The sequence below is a fragment of the Aythya fuligula genome, chromosome 1 (assembly GCF_009819795.1).
Source record: "Aythya fuligula isolate bAytFul2 chromosome 1, bAytFul2.pri, whole genome shotgun sequence".
Taxonomy (NCBI): domain Eukaryota; kingdom Metazoa; phylum Chordata; class Aves; order Anseriformes; family Anatidae; genus Aythya; species Aythya fuligula.
This window is the reverse complement of record NC_045559.1, coordinates 31,146,084-31,164,680: the sequence shown is the minus strand read 5'-3', so window position 1 is coordinate 31,164,680 and position 18,597 is coordinate 31,146,084. Positions and strand designations below refer to the sequence as shown.

At 39.2% G+C, this 18,597-nt stretch overlaps 1 protein-coding gene across 2 annotated transcripts in view; it reads right to left on the bottom strand.

Annotated features, from left to right (window-relative positions):
* Positions 1 to 284: 284 nt before the first annotated feature.
* Positions 285 to 18,597, bottom strand: part of PDZRN4 (PDZ domain containing ring finger 4) — a 243,547-nt gene continuing 225,234 nt past the window's right edge. For both annotated transcript variants that reach the window (XM_032200568.1, XM_032200576.1), the window contains 5 exons: positions 18,008 to 18,106; positions 15,915 to 15,977; positions 12,211 to 12,312; positions 9,294 to 9,410; positions 285 to 2,465 (listed from right to left, as the gene is read on the bottom strand). In XM_032200568.1, the coding sequence (XP_032056459.1) occupies positions 942 to 2,465; positions 9,294 to 9,410; positions 12,211 to 12,312; positions 15,915 to 15,977; positions 18,008 to 18,106 (1,905 nt within the window). In that variant the 3' untranslated portion in view covers positions 285 to 941. The remainder of the gene's footprint in view (positions 2,466 to 9,293; positions 9,411 to 12,210; positions 12,313 to 15,914; positions 15,978 to 18,007; positions 18,107 to 18,597) is intronic.

Below are 18,597 nucleotides of genomic sequence, written 5' to 3'. Positions count from 1 at the left end.
AAAACAATGTATCAATCAATCATTCAATCAACTAATAATAGCAGGTAAGAAAAAACAAAACAAAACACAATGGACAAAGACACTCACTCCTGTGTGTTCTGGAAAAAAAAAAAAAAAAAAAAAAAAGCTAATTCATAAGAACCAGTCAATGGAATCATGATGGAAAGATGTCTTGTGTCTTTGAAATCTCTTGATGCTGTAAAAATCATGTGTGGTGAGATAAATCATCCTTTAAAGGCAAATGGTCAATTGAAATCAAACTCTTGACCTTTTTTTTTTTTTTCTCTTAAAGATAAGCAATAATTTATTTCTCTTTCATCTTCACAATTATCACAGACTGCCTAGCTACATGACCAATGCCACTACAGAACACATAATTGCCCACCTACACTTTACTTGGACAAATACAATTGCAATTTACAGATTAAATGTACTGTACAATGTGTTGTTGGAAAAGGTCATTCTTATCTATATGACGAGATGTGACATATGATTTATAAACAGATGCAATCTACAATGTAAAACTTCAACAATTTGTTAAGCCAAGAATACAGTATAAAGCATTTTGTTTTGGTATTGTATTGTTACTAAAGTAGAAAAAAGAAAACTAGAGAAATAAATCCAGATCTGAACTTACAGAATATGTATTAGGTTAAGAAATTAATTGGTTTCTCCACTTTTTTTTTTTTGTTTGTTTTGCTTTTCTTTTTCATTTTTTTTTTTTTCTACAAATGAGTAATATGAATATATTGCAGGATAAGGAAAGACTGCCAGATAAAGAAGGTACCGTTATATGAAAAACAAATGAAAAATTACCAGGTAATTTTGCTTACAAAAAAGGTCAAACTATAAACAGTCACAAAATATATAAAAATGCCACATTGAACGAGGCAATCGTACTCTACCTAAACTGGTAGTATACTCTCTGAAAGAAGTTGCGTTCATACAGTAGTAACTGATAAAAAGGCATTGTGCACTCTTGTGCCGTCTGGAGATTTAGCACCATGTGTCATCAGTTCTTGGATTGTCATCCAGTTGTCCAAGATTTTCTTGTTTCTCTTTTTCATCATCTTTTTGTGACTCAGTTCAATAATGTTAATTTCCTTTTTGCCCTCGCTGCCACTCTGCGGACTTTCCTTGAGACACTCCAGCCTGCTACGCATCATGAACTCCCGTCGCCTCCTCTGCTCCTTAGCTCGCACCAAATGCTGCTTCCTCTCTTCTTTGCTCCAGTAGCGACCCATCTTCATCTCACTCATTGTATCATCATCTGTCGTCATTCCACTGCGCTCCTCTTTAATTTTTAAGGCACGTTCCTTCAGGATTCTGTCTCGAACTGGTCTCTTTGTGATATACCTTGTCCCGTCGCTCCTTATTTTCACTTTCCATTCCATCTTGGGCTCCGCACACTTCTGTGAGTCTTTGCACATGCTCACCAGGCTGAGTTGGCTTTGGGCGTACTCCACGGCTGACTTCTGCTGGATCAGCTGCATGTAGCTTTGATAATGCTTTGCATGAGCAGGTATATTCCCATACCTGTAAGAAGAGCTGTGATACGGAGACAGGTAGGGAATGTGCTCAGTGCTCTGCTTTTCTTGGTCTGTGAATTTGCCACTTTCTGATGCCAGCATGGTGTCTTCAGCTGCACTGTTTTGTTCAGTGGGTTTTTTGGCTGAGGTTGTCTCTTTGTTGCTTTGTCCTGAGGATGACTGATTTGCCACAACTGTGCTCCTCAGGTTTTTCCTGTTGGTGATGCTGATCATCCGCTGGAGAGAGTTGTCAGGGGATCGCTCCACAGTCAGGGGAGTGCTCCTGCAACTTTCTGCTGTGTTGTAGGCACTGGAGCTATCCTTGTCAGACTTCTCAGGGTGCTCCATGATGTCATCTAGTTTGCCTCTTTGCACGTCTATGCTGGTGTTGTAATTCCTGAACCCTTCATCATGTAAAGCCCAAATGTCTCCGTACTGATCCCTCACCTTTTGGAGTCGGTGAGCTTGCATAATATTCTGACATTCGAGTTCAATATTCCTCAGTTCCTCATTGAGCAGTTGCAGCTCATGCTCCACTCCATCTTGCTCTCTTCTGTTGCACTCTATTGTGCTGCTCGAGTAATACAGGTCGTACTCCCCATGGTTTCGAATTTTGCACTTCAGTTCCAGCAGCTGTCGAAACCTTTCACATTCCTCCTCTGGGTTCCCTATGAAATCAGACTCGATGTATTCCCCTGATAAAAAGCTTTCATTGCACTGGAGCTCAACACTTCCTAACGTATCTTGGCTGTGACCCAGCTCCCGTTTGCACTGCAGGGTAGCACTGTTCTGCTCCTCAGGTGCATTTTCTTGCTCTGAGCTCTCATCATTACGCAAACTTTCATCTGTAGGTCCCACCCCACTGTCCTTTTCATGATTGTTGGATGATGAGGTTGCAGTGTCTGTAGTTCCATCCTCTTCCTCATGTTTCTTTGGCTAAACAAAGGAGCAAACCAAAGTGATTATCAAACACAGATCACATTACTTGAGAATATTTTCCAGCTCTGTTTTGCTTAAACAGCTGGGATCTGATTTAAGCTGAATTAAAACAGATCACTAAACAGCAGTCCTACTGCTCGTGGCTTTTAAACATTTCTGAGAGTCATGCTGTGGTGGCCATACTGAGTGAAGCAGATGAATTACAGCATTAGTGACATATCTTCTAAAGTCTGGAAAGAAATATTTCCCTCTCTAGCTAAGCTATCTCTTCTCAGTGCTTAAAGATAATGATCACCAGATGGTGCACTGTTTTTGATTCTGGATTATGGCCAGAGACTGGTGGAGTTGAAATCTTCTCAAACTTGGGAGAAAGCTTCAGTGCTGGTATCACTTCAAAAAAAATTGAGTATCAAACCAATCAAACAATGACTGGTGCAATCTAAGAGGGTATAATATTTCATCAATGGGACTTTTTTTTTTTTTTTTTTTTTTTTTTTTTAAGTCAGTGGACTCTGTGTGCTTCATGGAGATGGGGAAGGTTGAAGCCTGCAGAGGGCCAGCCTGTTCCACTATGCCTTCCATGGCCCTCTCTCACATTTCTTGCTTTCAGTAATCTTTTTCTGAAAGGCTATTCATTTTGAATTCCAGGATTTTGCTCAAGTAGACCTCTCTCACATCCCCGGAGACCATTTCTATTCCCTAGTTGGAGTTTATATTCCACAGAAATAAAAACAGCCTTTTACCATTAAGTGTAGAACAACACTGAGTGCTTGCCATGGGCCTAATGTCAAGATTTTAGGCTGTTGTTTTTTAATTCACACCCTACTCTTTGTATCTAACCTATTTATATTCTTTTATATTCAAAGAATGTGAGATAATGTCTCTCTGAAGAGACACATGCTTTTTATTTTTCAAACTGGTTGCAAAAAGAATTTCCCCCTACTTCCCTTACAGTGCAATCATACAGAGTGCAATTTATATGGCCTGTTCACCAAATATCTAAGCGCACATAGTATCAACCAAATGCTTTTTCTCTTTTAGGAGGTATAATTGCATAATTATGTATAATGGTAGTAATAATCAAGGGAGAAAAAAGGTACACTGCACCCAATGAAAGGGAACAAACTCAAAGAGGCCACTGTCATAATTCCCTTTTTCTCTTCTTTGACAGACAGTAAAACAGGATGAAATGTGCCTCCTATCTCCTCCTTTCTCCCCTCTTCATGTGCACTCCATGATCACACACCCTTCAGCTGGTTTTCTTTCTTCAAATGCAAGAAAAAAATAATGGCCTAGTCTCAGAAAAACAAAGATAACCCTCACCTTCAAATACAAAGTAATAGTGGAATAAAATAAATCTTGAAAGAAACACAACATCCAGAGACTACAGTGTTTGTGACAGACCAGTTAAAAATCTCTGAAAGGATGTTTTAGTGATGTTTTCTCATACAAGACTTGCAAAGGAAAACTTCTCTTTAGAATAGTAACACACATTTCTGCACATTTTTGCACATACAGCTGATAACAAAATGCATGATAACTGTTTAATTGTTGTGCATCTTTGGTAGCCACACCTGCAATGTGTCAATTGCTCTCTCTCCCCATATGGGGGGAAATTTCCCCCTTGAATTTTAAGCATCGTGGGACAGAATGTGTTCAGAGTTATTCAAGGGATTGTGTAAAGGTTCAATGTTTCTTGATGTTGTAGGGTCAGAAATTTCTGTAAACTAGAGTTTGAAACTGTAAAGGACAAAATGTCATGAAAATCCTGCAAATTTGTAAAGTTCACTGGTACATATTTCCCATGTTTTCCCCTTCTGAGATCCTCTTAGTTCTTTCTATTTAGCCACTAAAAAGAAAAGGTATCTTGTTACAGGAGGAAGGAATATCAGTAGTAGTACCAATAACACTCTAAATAACTAACTATGGCAGAATTGTTCTATAACTATCATTTACCTACTCCTTATTTCTTCAACTTATGCATTGCTATGAGATAGCATAAAGTATATTGGATATTTTTTTTAATTATTATTATTTTTTATTAAGGCTTGTATATTTTTCCAAAGTGGCTGCAACAATTTGGTTTCATTTTTATGAGTATCTGGAGAAGTGGTGGGAACATACTGTCTTCATGCATCAGCTGTTGTTTGTTTTATTTAGAGTGACAAAATTTCATATTTTGCCTGGAGAAAAAACTCAATGTCTACAGAATTCTTCAAGAAAACCAAGGGTAACCAGAAGAAGAGCAACCCAACCAGGTAAGTGGCTAGAGCATTCACCAGGAAAGCCAGAGATTTGGGTTTAATTTCATATTTTTCTTGTTTACTATGTGAGTGCTGCTACATAAGCTATTCTGGTTCCTTCTCTCACCTGCTTTGGAACTGCTCCAGCTTGTATTCACCTCTGCTATCCCCAAATTTTTCAGCAGAGAAGTAACTCCAGTCTGGGTAATCTACACTGCACTCTGGAGATGGCACAGTGTCATCCATGATTCTCACTGCTCTGGAAAATGTTTAATGACTAACATGAGGGAGAAAAGCTCCTTCAGACCCTGGGACAGCCTTGCTGCAGGATGGCTAGCAATTTGTGTGCCTGCCCCAAATGTAGGGCTCCATCTACCCTTGTGAGGGAGAAGGGCTATTTTCCACTTGGTGACCCTGAGGGGGAAGCAACATAGCACAACTTGCATTCATCTGACTAAATTCATGTTACCCCCTAAACATGGTGGTTTATACATACTGTGCGTGCAGTTACATAGATTCCAAAAGCTGAGTCGCATGATGCTACTAGAGCTTTCTCTGCTGTCTCCATTGTGGCACCACACGAGCAAAGCACATGTTTGGGCACATCTGAAAAATCCTTTAATGTATCTATTTGCATTGTGTTTGAAAGAGACGTTACAGTTTGGGCCCACACAGTCAACACTTTGAGAATTAGTGTCTTTTGTTCTCCTCACCACTTCAATCAACAATTTAAATTTTGCTTCTTCAACTTCCACGTGCTCTAGACAGAGTAAACATAAAACACTGCCATCTACTATCCATAATTAATGCACACACAAGATGTAATCAAAGCAAAATCCATCTTTCCAGTCTCAAAGAAATCAAATGGGTGGGACTGAGCTGATCAAAAGTGTCTATAGTACAGACACCTGAATGTCAGGTAGTCACCTGGGGTTCTCCAACTCTGTCATGAAGAAACAAATGTCTGTACAGTCAGATTCTTCTCAATCTAAAGCAGACATCAAAACTAAGTTAAATACTTTCCCAGGATGTGGATATATACAACTAGTTCAATTAAGAAAACTGAAAGTAATACAAATATTTATTTTCTGTATGTTTTTGAGATACAATTAAAAAAATTCACTCTGACTCAAGTAAGGTAGTCCCTGGCTTTTTTTTTTTTTTTTCTGGACTTGTCATCTTTGCCAGAGCCCCTGAACATGTTCAGACTGAGCAGTCTTTTACACCATGAAATTATTTCAATTTTATTTTGAAAGGTAGCAAGCTTAGTATCAGGTTAAGTCCCTTTTGAAAAACAAGAGATGGTCTCCAATTACCAGTGTGCTGCTTTTGTCAATGTTATCTATTATCTATTCCAAACAAAGTGTTTGTTTTTAAACGTACATTGTCAATCTCTGCTACAATTATTTCTGTTTGAAATACCAAAGGGCTCCTTAGGCCTCATCTTTGCAGTGAGAACTCAGATAATGAGAACACGAACCTGGCGGTGTGTACAATCAAGCAATAAATGAACCTCAAAAGATTCTGCATTTCAGCTCCAGCAAGCATTCATGCCTATAAAATGGCTAATCTTGCAGGAATTCAAGCACTGTTCTATTCTTATTTTCAACTTAGGATGTATACTGGGACTCAAAACCCAGGCTGCTACTAAAGTTTGAAAGCAGTGAAATTCAGTTAGGGGCTTTAATAAATCTCGCTGCTGGGCTCTCCAGTCAGCCTTTGACAGTGAAAGGGAGGCTGACCACAGTGAGGGGAATTGCCAGTGGCAGGCTAACCATGAGACACCCCTGTCACTGAGGAAGACTGGGATTGATTTCAGTGGTGCATTAGAAGGGAAAATGCTCTTCTGCAAACAATGCTGTTCTTTTGAAACAGGCCTCGAAAAGGAATTTCCCCCAGATATTTTTACTGCATTGCAGCTTTGAATGAACTACAATGAATTACTCTACCCAATTCTTTCTTTTCTTAATAGGTTTTGATATATTCCATGATACTGATAAGAATTTCTGCATGGCAAATCTATGGTATTCTTGTAAAAGTTATCAGTGCTGCACAATGGGCCACAATGTTCTGATGGGGAAGGAATACAATGAGTTATAAGAAATGGAGAATTACATCTTTCCTCTAGGTTTATTGGACTATTCTATACAGAGAAGATACAATTCTTGATTGAATTCCATAGAGTGGCTCAAAAACACAAAAGAGACACGACTGTCTACTTTATACTATTCTTCATTATAAACTGCACCACATTTTTCTGTGACAACTTGTACTACATGTTAAAATGGCATTCAGTAAAAAATACTCATATTTGGAAGGACAGTCTGCTATGATGTGCATTCATTCCTGCAGCTCACAATATTCATGATGACAAACAATTAGGAAGCCAAAGGACTGTGTCCTGTTTCACAGAAATTAAGCCTGGTGTTGGAGCAAAATCTCCATGGCCAACCAGGGAACTTGAAGCTACTCAGATTGGCTACTTCCAGCTGCAACAAGAGCAGTTTCATTACACCAATGTATTATGTAATTCACCTCAGGAAACTGCTAGGTTTCCTAGCCTAACAAGGAGTAAAGAACTAGTTTTCTGACTTGACGAGTCACTACACAGAGTCTAGAGACAGCAGCTGTCACAAATTACTGATGCCCCATTACACATCAAGCTGCATTTGGTTGATTCAATTACTCATCAGAAGGGCAAAGAACTGTCTGGCTGCCCTAGAATTACTTCAAGTAATGCAATGTCAGACACCTATAGAGTACAAGTGACCATAATCTTTTCAAGTGTAGCTCTCTTCTACCTTAATATAAAATCTCAATAGGGGAAAAGTACTCAGTATAAGATCTCAATGGAAAAAAAAAAATCTCAAGTGGTTTGATAAAACCACCTCATAGAACATTACTGTTCAGTAATTAACACTAACCACAACCCAAATTCAGTGAAAAAGTCAAGGTTTGACAGGATACTGAGTGTGGAAAACCAGAACTGTGAAGGGATTTCAGAGACCCCAAAATGTTGTGTCGGTTTAAAAGGGGTCTGTAGGCAGACCTGCTCAAGAATCTCTTCCAGAAGTGGGTGAAGATATCACTGCACAAAGTAAAATGCTTTGAAAAGAGCAAGTATTCTTTGTGACAGGAAATATTTGGGTATCTAAGATAAAATTTCTGGTTAAAAAAAAAAAAAAAAAAAATGATGCCAGATCTCAGTTCAAAGTAGCTAACAGTGCAGTATTTAGCACATTTGACCTGGGAAAGCAAGGCTTGGATCACTGCCTGGAAAAAAGGATCATAACTAAAAGGCCATTATACATTCCATCGCAAGGCTTCCTTCACCTCTGATACCAGAGTTATTCCACTTTGTGCGATTAATTAAATGCTTATAAGATCAAAGATTTGTAATCTGATCTATCATATTCCAGATAATAGACTTAATTGCTGAGCTATTCTGTCAGTGTCTCTGTCCCAATGAATATTTGATTTGTGTAAAGGGAATGGCTTCAATGGGAGTTATCATCAGTGCCAAAGCAGGAAAGGAGATGGGGATTGAACAGGCTAGATGCAAGTTGAGGCCCCCAGTGAGGACTTGGCAGTGCAGGATTTGAAGCCAGGTCTCCCACTAGCCAAATAAGTTCCCTGGTTTCCAGAAGAAGGAAGGCTTTCAGCATCTCTCCCTCTCTTCACTTAAAAAAAAAAATGCCTCAGGCTTTGCTTTCGAACAATTCAGAATGGGGAAAAAAAATCAAGTTACAGATTTCTATGGGTAGAAAAAGAGTTTCTTCCCAGCAACGCATATACAGAAGCCAGGAGATGAGGTGTGATGTTATATGCTCAGCTTCACATGGCTGTGCATGCTCACAGATCATCTGGTTCAGGTGTGGATAAGGTCACTTACACCTTCCACAAAAAAAAAAAAAAAAAGATCTGAGAAGATCCCTTGATGAAACTGTACTGCTGCTGGGAGTGCACATGTATCTTTGCCACAGCCCCATAGCTAACAGCACATTATGGGCATGTAAAAGTTAAGATAGCAGCAAGCTGAGACTGTGTTAACAGTATGCTTCTTTGCCTCCATTAACAAAACAAATGATGAACTGTGCGCTGTTGGTGTAAGAAAAATACACTTGTATTACCAAAACACCTGTTGTTTCTTTCAAACACCGTAATCTAAAAGTTAGATTACACACTGCACAGGCCAGCTCATACCTTGCAAATGTACAAGAGGAGCACCTGTCTCTGCTCAGAGCTCTACATGTCACATTAATACAATCCATTAAAAAAAAACATAAAATATAGCAACATAAACCCCAAACACTTCAGAATTAAAGAAAGGAAGAAATAATATTCTGAGAGCTCAGAGAAAATGAGAATTCTGCACTTATCACAGTTTCCTGAATTGTTTGCTAACTTGGCCCAAACATCTATTGTTCTGCTTTGACCTACAGCACACTGGAGTTCAGAGCATTGTAGAGACAAAATTCTATCAAAGCTTTTGACTCCACTCTACAGCAAGCCATTTCGTTCTCTATTAGTAACACGGTATGCCTAGCAAAATTTCAAATAACACATTTAGTGGCAGTCCTACCTGCTCCACCTCATTGGCTGTGTACTGCATCGCTTCATTATGCTGCTCTTCCAGCATTTCTAAGTTCAACTCCTCCAAGAATTCATTCCTTTCATCATCCAGCCACCCTTCCTCCAGCTGCAAAGAATACATTAGTACATTATATTATGTCAGCAAGGATGCACGCTAAAATAGGGTAAACCCAAATGGCAATGCTTGACTAGTTCTTTTTATCATAATGATTCACTTCAGAAAGCCAGGCGGTAGGAGTCCACTTCTCAGAAAAGGAGGAAGAAAAAGACGGAAAAAAAAATGGGACTCTCAGGCCTTTTATCCTTTCTTGAAACAGTATGACTGATTTTCTCTCATAATGAAGGAGACTGCACAGCACAGACATTATTTCTTTTCAAAAGGTATGAAAGGCAGAGCGCATAATCCTGAAGCTGTCATGTTCATTACCGCCAAGAGCCACAGCACCAAAAGAGCGGCAATGTTACTAATAGGGCTATGAGACAACTGGGCTCTTTCCTTTAACAACCTCCACCCCAGTGCTGTGCCCTAGTGCTGCATCCTTGATAGACACCTTGGTGTTGCATTTCTACGGCAGTTTTCCCATTGATCTTCCAGGTAAACAAACAAACAGAGGAAGGTGACAGACAGATGCAGTGACTTGAAGTGTGGTTATTTTTGTTCTTTGAGTGTGCCTGGAAACAAGCTTCTACTGATTTTTCTTTTGTTTTGTTCGTTTGTTTGTTTTTTTCCCTAAGAGTAAAATAATACTTCGACATTTGGTGAAGATAGTGTTGCAAAAGGACAAGAGGGGACACTGTCTTTACTGTCAAGTTCTTATATCCTCTCTCTTCTCCACAACCCTGCATTGGGTTTATGTGGCAAGACCAAACAACCTTTGGAGCTTTATTGTACTTGCTTGCCTTTTTTTCCCCTTTCATGCTTTCTAGGGAAAGCATGAACACAGTCTTTCTCTACCATAAAGGATGCAATTTAATTTCTCACATTTGATGAAATTGCAGAGATAACCAAATCAGGAGGATGAAAGATGAATCTCACTTGGGTAAATCTGCTGCTTTGATCATGGTAGACCCTGTGCCTAACTTAATGTGAATCTTTATGTTACAGTTTTTAGAATAACAATAATATATGTCATAGCATACACACGCACTACATACATTCTGCGCACATACAGATATGTGAATGCACATGCCTGTGCCATTTGTTTCCATATTAAACAGGTTATGTGCTCCTCTGGTGCTCTGCTTCAGAACTTAATTATCCATCAGTATTCAGTGCACAAATAAATGGTCAAAGAAGTTTTTTTTTCCGTTTCTGAATGAATGTGCTCAGCAGTCGGCCTTCAAGATTGCAATACTGCCATTACCATTTTCTATCTAAAAATAAAAGCCTGCTTAATCCTTCTCTCTTTTACCAGAGTCAAAGCAAAACAGCTACCTGATATCAGGTTGTGGACAGCATGATTTCTGACATACTACAGCTATTTCTTCAGTTTTGCCTAATTATGTTCTCAGAACACAATTTCAGCTAAATTAAGCTAAACAACAAAAAAAATCACAAACCAAAATACACTATTTTGTGTGATATGAAAGTAGCATCTACATGGGAAGCTACACTGATAGAGATAAGTAATTCCTTATCTTATATTGATATAATTTTTTTCATGTTCACCAATCTAAATAAATACAGACAACTAACTTTCCTTGGGCAAGCATTTTATCAGTCAGTGGGTCTCTTATCCCCACAGGAAAAAAAAAATCTTAGTGAAAAATCATAAAAATCATTACGAATAATATTGAAAAAGCTTTTCAAAACTTCTGGAACTTCCAATGCATGCTACGATTTTGTAATATAAACTGGTGCATAGCTTTTTTTTTTTTTGCTATACTTTTTGTCATCATTTTTATGGGAGTTGTTTAGATTGATGAAAAACATAAAGGAAATGAATGCTGAAATTGTGAATCTTATATAAGTACTGGATTGAAGTAGAGATTCCAAGTGACACTGAATTACACTTACTCAATTTAATTTATACAGAGTATGCAGCTAGCGAGACCGAGAAATATCAGATCAATAGCATGAGAGACAAATGACAACATAACCAACTTTGCTTGAATTGCTGACAGATGGAGAGAACAGTGACAATATAATGTCTCTTTTGTTTTGCAATGGCTTATAAACAGAATATAAAGGGAAGTACAAAAAGTACTTTTCTTCCAGTCTACCTCTCCTTAGTTTGATGATCAGCCTAACACCTCCCCCTGCAGTGACATAAAATATTCTTGTCATGGCATAATTTTATTTTTAATACCATTGAAATATTCCTAAAAGATTTTGAAAATGTACCTCCTGAGATATGATTTTTAATGTACAACCTTTTTTTTTGTGACCAGGGCTCTTTGAAAACAATTAGACCCAGAGCTCGTGAATGGTGTTGTAGTGAAATTCCCATAACTGTCACATAAATGAACATGCTTGCTTACAAGTACATGGGATAAAAAGGGCCATCAGCAGTGAAAAACTACAGCTTTGTGTAAGCTCATATAAATGACTGAGGTAAGCATGGGAAGTTTATTCCCAGAACAAAAAAGAATCATCAAACAAGTAATGCACAGTGTTCAAGTTATACTTCATATTTTACTAATACCATATTAGTGCTCTGAGCTTTATTTGTATATCTGCTTACTTTGTCTGCTGGAAAGGAATTGTTTAGCTTTGGGCAAACAAGCCCTGGTAATAACATACTATTTTCTTTGTTGGCTAAAAGGGGGCAAAGCTCTGCAATTATCTTTTTCCTCCTTTTGTCAGGAACCTTGGCACTCCCACTTCTCAGCAGTTCATTACTTATGGTGATAGTGAATGTACAGTATAACACAGGTCTTGGCTCAGTGCATCTATTTACTCTAACCTGCATCTCTGGTCTTGCTACCAGCAACACAATTTTCTTGCATTCATCGCTGGAGAGCAATGCTACTGCCTCTTCCCGATTCTGGACATCTTGGCCATTAATCTAGAAAACAAATGAAAGTGGCACATTAGTTTCTATTTCCACAAAGCAACACACAATAAAGGGCAAATATCAGCTCATTTGTGGTGAATGTATGGACAATGAAACTTGCACAACGGGCTCATCTTCAGCCCCTCAGTGGTAAGTGCCTTCACTCAATTATGCGCTTACTGTAAGAGCCATATCGATCGTTGAAGGATGGCGGACATCAGAGGAAGCAGTTATGTTCATAAATGTCCAACCTGCGCCCTGGTAACATACATCTAGCAACACAATTAACCAGCCCCTGACAGGTGACGTTCATCTTTCTCCGTTCAGAGTAATGGAAGTGTCACTCTGAGATAATAGTGCTGGTGGAAGCAAGACTGGTAATACCACAGCTGAAATCAGTCACACTGTGTGCTTGTACAGAGCCAATTAGAGAGCTGCAGCATTATCTCTCACCAGGCAATACTTACAGGCCACTGCTTATTGCTGCTCCATTTAATCATTTTATATTTGTGTGGACAGCTTAGTATCCAGAGCCACACAAAACACACGTATCCCCCTTACAAGAGGATAATCAAAATAAAAGCAGTTTGTGTTTTTCATGCTATCTCTCTGCTGTTCCATCACCTCATCGGAACAGCCACATCCATGACTACATCATAATAAACACGTTTTACATTGTCCAAAACCCCTTCTAGGGGGAATCAAATATGAATTGTATTTTCTGAATGTATTTACTTTTGTCCAACCAATATCAGAATTGTATTGTTTTCATTGTGGCAGCAAAACAAAACAAAACAAACAAATAATAAAAAAAAAGGTCTATTTGAAAATGGGTGAAAACAAAACTGGAAGGCAGAACAAACTCAGGATATTCTATGATTAAGGGGAAATAAAACCTTGCCCAATATTTAATCTCTTGCAAGGGTTCAATTTCAAAGTAGCAGGAATGTTTTGGCTTGAAAAGAGCAAGTCCTATTTCTGCATGCATATTTGGCCTGAAAACTCTGAGACAAAATCACAGCTTTAATTGAGATTAAAGAAAACCCTGTGTACCCTGGACATCCAACTGGCAATGAATAAATGTCTGAGACACTACACTGGCTTCATGAAAGGATAACTGTGGTCTGTAGGAGACCAGTCAATTATTTGGTGACACAGAGCTGCCCTAATCCCAAACGCAACACCACAGCCGCAGAGAGCCACGAGCAGATCTCCAACTTGTCCAAATACCCCAAGCCACAGTGGCTGCTTCAGCAAGTCCTGTCATCTGGGCAACTGTCCCTTCTCCCACCCCAGAGACCACAGCCCTGCTGTCCCCACAGCAGCAGCACATCACTGGGAAACAAGCAGGATGTCAGCCTGTCCCATAGAACAGCTCAGCCCTGGAGACACCGTTTATTAGCGTGGAGGTTCAAAGCTAAACATGGCAGAAATTTAGGTAAGTATCACTAGGACTGTCCTCATAAAACCTTTCCCTTGACTTCATAATATTTGATGTGAAATACTCAGACTTTTCTCAATGCTTAAGAGGCTGTGAAGGTGACAGGAGAGGTGTGAGGTTTTTGAGAATGAGAAGGGGATAGTTCCAGTCTTGTGAGGAAATCTGCTGTAATTTTCTGAGAAATACACAAAACAGTATTCCCTGCCCCTGTCCCCTCCCCGCAGCCTTAACCAATGCCATCTGCTGCCCACAGAAGATGCCCCCATGCTTAGGGAGTCGTCTTTCTCCCAGCCTCAGTGTAATCCCCTGTAATGGCATTGTCAGCTTCTATTCCTCTGAGTTATCTCATCAATAAGAGTAGATAGAGGGTCAATGTGTTTTCAGATATGAAAGTAAACCCCACATAACTCTCTGGGTGTTAACTTTAATGATCAAACTCATAGCTATATATCAGCACTGACATTAAAGAAATGCTCCAGCCTACAAAAAGACAGTAGAATTACCTATGCTTTCTCTCACCCCTGGAGTCTTTAATCACAATTGAAATGAATTTCATTAGGAATTTGAGAATGTTTGCCTGAACTGCTCTTGGCTTTCCACTTCATGCAGAAATTTTGGAAAGAAAGGAAAATAGCAGGAAATGAATCTACCCTCTATTTACTTTAAAGTGCATAGAGGAAGAATGAAAGTGGTTTCTACTTGGTCAAATAAACAAGATTTTTTTTTTTTTAATGACTTATACCACTATATTCTGTTTGGTTTCTTCAATGGATATAATGGATATTCTATAGCAAGACACAGAAGACAGCACACTGACTTTTCCAGTCCTACTCTCAGTCTGTAACGTGGTCCCACAGCCCCATCACCCCTCGCACCATGGCATTTGTGTCTTCTGGTGGGCAGCATCGTTCACCTGACAACATTTTCACATCCTCAGCTGCACAGAGAATAAACCAGCAGCCCTGAGTGAATCTCGGCATTAAAATGTAACTTATTATTTCCTCTCTGAAAGATGGGCCACTTTGGTAAACCAGCTTCTAGATCCTATTGTGCTTGGGAGATTAGCTACAATCCCTAAGGTGATACCAGGGTAAGAAGTATAGCTACAGGTACTTCAGCAAAGAGGTTTCCTGCAGAAATGAGAAGAATGATGGGAAGGAACAGGCTAAGCTTGCGACAACCAGAAAGCACATGTGCAAGTATTAATGAAAGGCCATTATGGAACTGTTTATAGAAAAACAACCTGTCGTTACCAGGAGCTACTTCTGGGACTTCAGTGAAAAACAAAACAAAACAAACAAACAAACAAAACACACACACAAAAAAGACAAAATAAAAGGGAAATTGACTGGAAACCAGAACTAAAATGATATAATAGAGCAGTTTCCAATTTACTGATTTTGGTATCTGTTTTGTCATTACTTCAAAACATAGTATTCACTGCCAGTTCAGAACACAAACCTACTGCCATTCCAGCTATTTTCCTCTCTGCACAGTGACATTGCCCTCCCTCCCTCTTCCAGACCTCGCCTACGGGCGCTGTGCTTTATTGCACAAACCTATCTGCAGGATAGCTGCAGGGGCAGCTCTCTAAATGAGAAGATCAATAGAAACCAAGGGGGAAGAAAAAAGCCAAGATGGTGGATCAGCCAAGAACTCAGAAAAGCAGTGTATTTTTGGTGGAGGAAAGAAAATATTAACAAAAGTCTAGTAAAACCCCTGCTCAAGTACATTCAAGATCATCCTTTATGAACAGCATGTCTTTTGTATGAAAACTCTTGCCATCAATGCTCAGCGTGAGTTAGGCTTACACAAATTTATGCAATCGGTGAATGATCAGCAAATTTCTGACACCTGTATTTATGTTTGCAGGATCCCTATTTAGAATTTGACACGAACTGAGATGAACACAGAGAAAATGAGATTTGCTAATAAATACGGCAAAGAAAGACACAGGATATAAGGGCATGAGCCAGAACAAGTTTGTCATTCTCATTTTTCAATACGTGCGCTCTAGCTCCCAGCTATTGTGTTAAAAAACAGACAGACATGGATTTTCTCATCGATCACAGTAACAAAGAGAACTACCTTCCCTCATTAACAGTCCACAGAGAAGACAGCACTGCATGTTCGTCTGAAGAAAGAGTTTAGGAAAGAGTCTATTGTCACATACTTGCAAAATACGGTCTCCTTCACGGATCCGTCCGTCTCTGGCAGCAATGCTGTTTGGATCTACCTGCACAGGACAATATTCAGTAACAGCAGATTAAAATATTTTTACCAGAAGCCAATCAGTGCTGCTGAATTTAATAAAGTGCCATTTTTACTCTGTACAGAGGTAATTTAAACCTTCCTTTACAGCCCTGTGAACTCAGCCGTTTTTTAAATAATTGTATAATCTTGTTTCAGATAAAAGCCTAAAGACAGAAGGGGTCAGGAGCATATGATTTTCAGATTAATACTCTTCTATGCCACCATCAGGCATTAACCTTCAGCTGTCAGAGCACTAAGAATTAACAACAGAGTCCCTGTGCTCTTGAAGTTCACTATGGACTGAGGTTATTCTGCAGCAGCTGATACCTCCATACAAATGGGCCTGTATTTGGGAGAGAAGCAGGCTTATTTTTCTTGCATGAAAATATTTACTGTGAAATGATTGCTTCAGTTTTCAATCTGTTATTTCCTCTGGAATTTTGCAGTTCTCAAGGAAACAGGAAAAAAAGAAAAGGATTTATTTTGTATAGATCATTCACAGGTTCTGTATAAAGCTTCTGCTCTAAGCTAGTTAATTTTATTTTTTTTTAACCTAAATAGATATTTAGGGCTCTATTAACAGTTTATCAAAGTCACTATAGCTCATCTCTGAGCAATGACCTACTGTTCATTGCAGGGCAATACAATCTATCACCTTTCAGTTGATGGTTATCTTAAATCATTATTTTGCTTCATCATGCCATAAGCTATTTTTTCAAACCAAGCATTTGAGTTTAGCATCTGGTTTGCAGGTTACGTCCTCTACAGCTGTTAGGTATTATTTTCTTCTTGTGAACTGTCATAGAAAAAAAATGATTCCTAAATGTTTAATCAAGTACAAAAGACAACATAATTACATTCACTTTAAAAGGTCTGAGAAATTTCTACCATGCAGGAAAAACATCACATTTCAGATATAATTCTGGATTGTATTAGGAGGTTCCTGCATTTTCTTTCTCCTTACAAGGTCAAATAAACTTTAACAGCCACACCTATGTAACTGTTGAAAGACTTGTTCTTGGGTGGTTTTACATTAATTCCTTACTCTAGTTCCAGGGTTGTGCTTTTCAGCTTCTTTGGCATTGCTGCTAACCTGCAAATGAGTGACTTTTTCTTCATCCCTGTTTATTGTTAAGTAGGAGAAAACTCTCTACGGATTCACTTTGTCCATGATCTTCATTCAGAATTTGGTACATGTCGCAAAAGCGACAAAGTTTATGGGAATTCAGAATTCAAATTATTGGAAATCCAGTTCATTCAGGACAACCACCAGTGAGCCTGGGCTCACAAGAGTTCTGCTTTATCCAGGGAAACAACCCTCTTGGAGTCCCAAAGGTGGGACTCAAAGAGAATTAACTGGAAGCCTTCTGGACTGACACTGTGAAACACTAACACCTTGTGATATGTGCTGCATATCATGTTTTCCTAGTACATCAATGAAAAACGGAGGGATCCACCCATCTCAATATCCAGTACTCCATATTTTGTTTGACCAAAAATAAATACATACATAAATATATATATATATATACATATATTAGGAGAGATCAGTCTTTCTGACATATTTCCCTCCCAGGCTACTCCCTTCATCCACCTGTGGCATGTCTGTGATACCATAACTGTACCGAAACCACAAATAATAGAATAAGGATTACCCACTGTTACGATTACTGAGGCTGTGGTGGGGGGATATGCAAGCAGGGTGTGGAGCAGGCTTTCACCTTAAAAACTCTGCCTACTTTCCCCCATAAAGGCAAATTTATTTCAAAATTCCAGCCGTGCTCAGGCTGCTTTACACTTCCCTAACTGTGATGTTTTAGTTAAAAGCATTCAGATTAGAGAAGTGCGCTAGTAATAATTACAGTACTTGGGCAACATAATTTAAACTGATAATCTAAATGAATTGGAAGTGACATGTGCTGGCTGCCAGCCGACATTTCTGCAGCCTGGTCACAGAGCACTTGCTCTCACATTTCCCGATGTGCTCCCTCCTCCTCAGTGCCGCGTCTTTACCTCACTGACATAGATCCCTGTGTCTTCCTCGTCGTCAGTTCTGTAGCAGACAGTCAGCCCCAGCTTCTCCTGGCTGCTAATGCGGCACAGCTCCACCTCCTACAAGAAAGCACATGGCCTCACATGATGTCTTTTGCCAAAGCTGGAAAAAATTACGTGGCACAAAGGAGTGCCGAGTCACCAACTCCCTCCTGCCCAGCCATGGAGAAGTGACAGTCCTTCCTCAGTATGGCAAACCTCATGCCTACACATCAAGATGTATCTGAGAAACAGCAGAAGTTTGTTGTAACTGCCCAGCCTCAAGACACATTATTTTGTGTGCTTCTTTTAGGGGGAAAAATACTCTGTGAATTAAGGAAATTCCAGTATATCACAGGTTCAAGCTATGCAGAAATCATTCAGGAAGATATGCCTAATTGAAAAATATGGATGTGCATTGATTTTGCAGGTCTTTTTTGCTTTTGGGTAATAGGAGCTGACTTACAGTATATTACATAGTCATTTCAGTCCTATCATGCCAATCATTGACTTATAGGATATAGAACAGGCTGGCTACATGTCAATCAATCCATCACACCACCAACACTCCT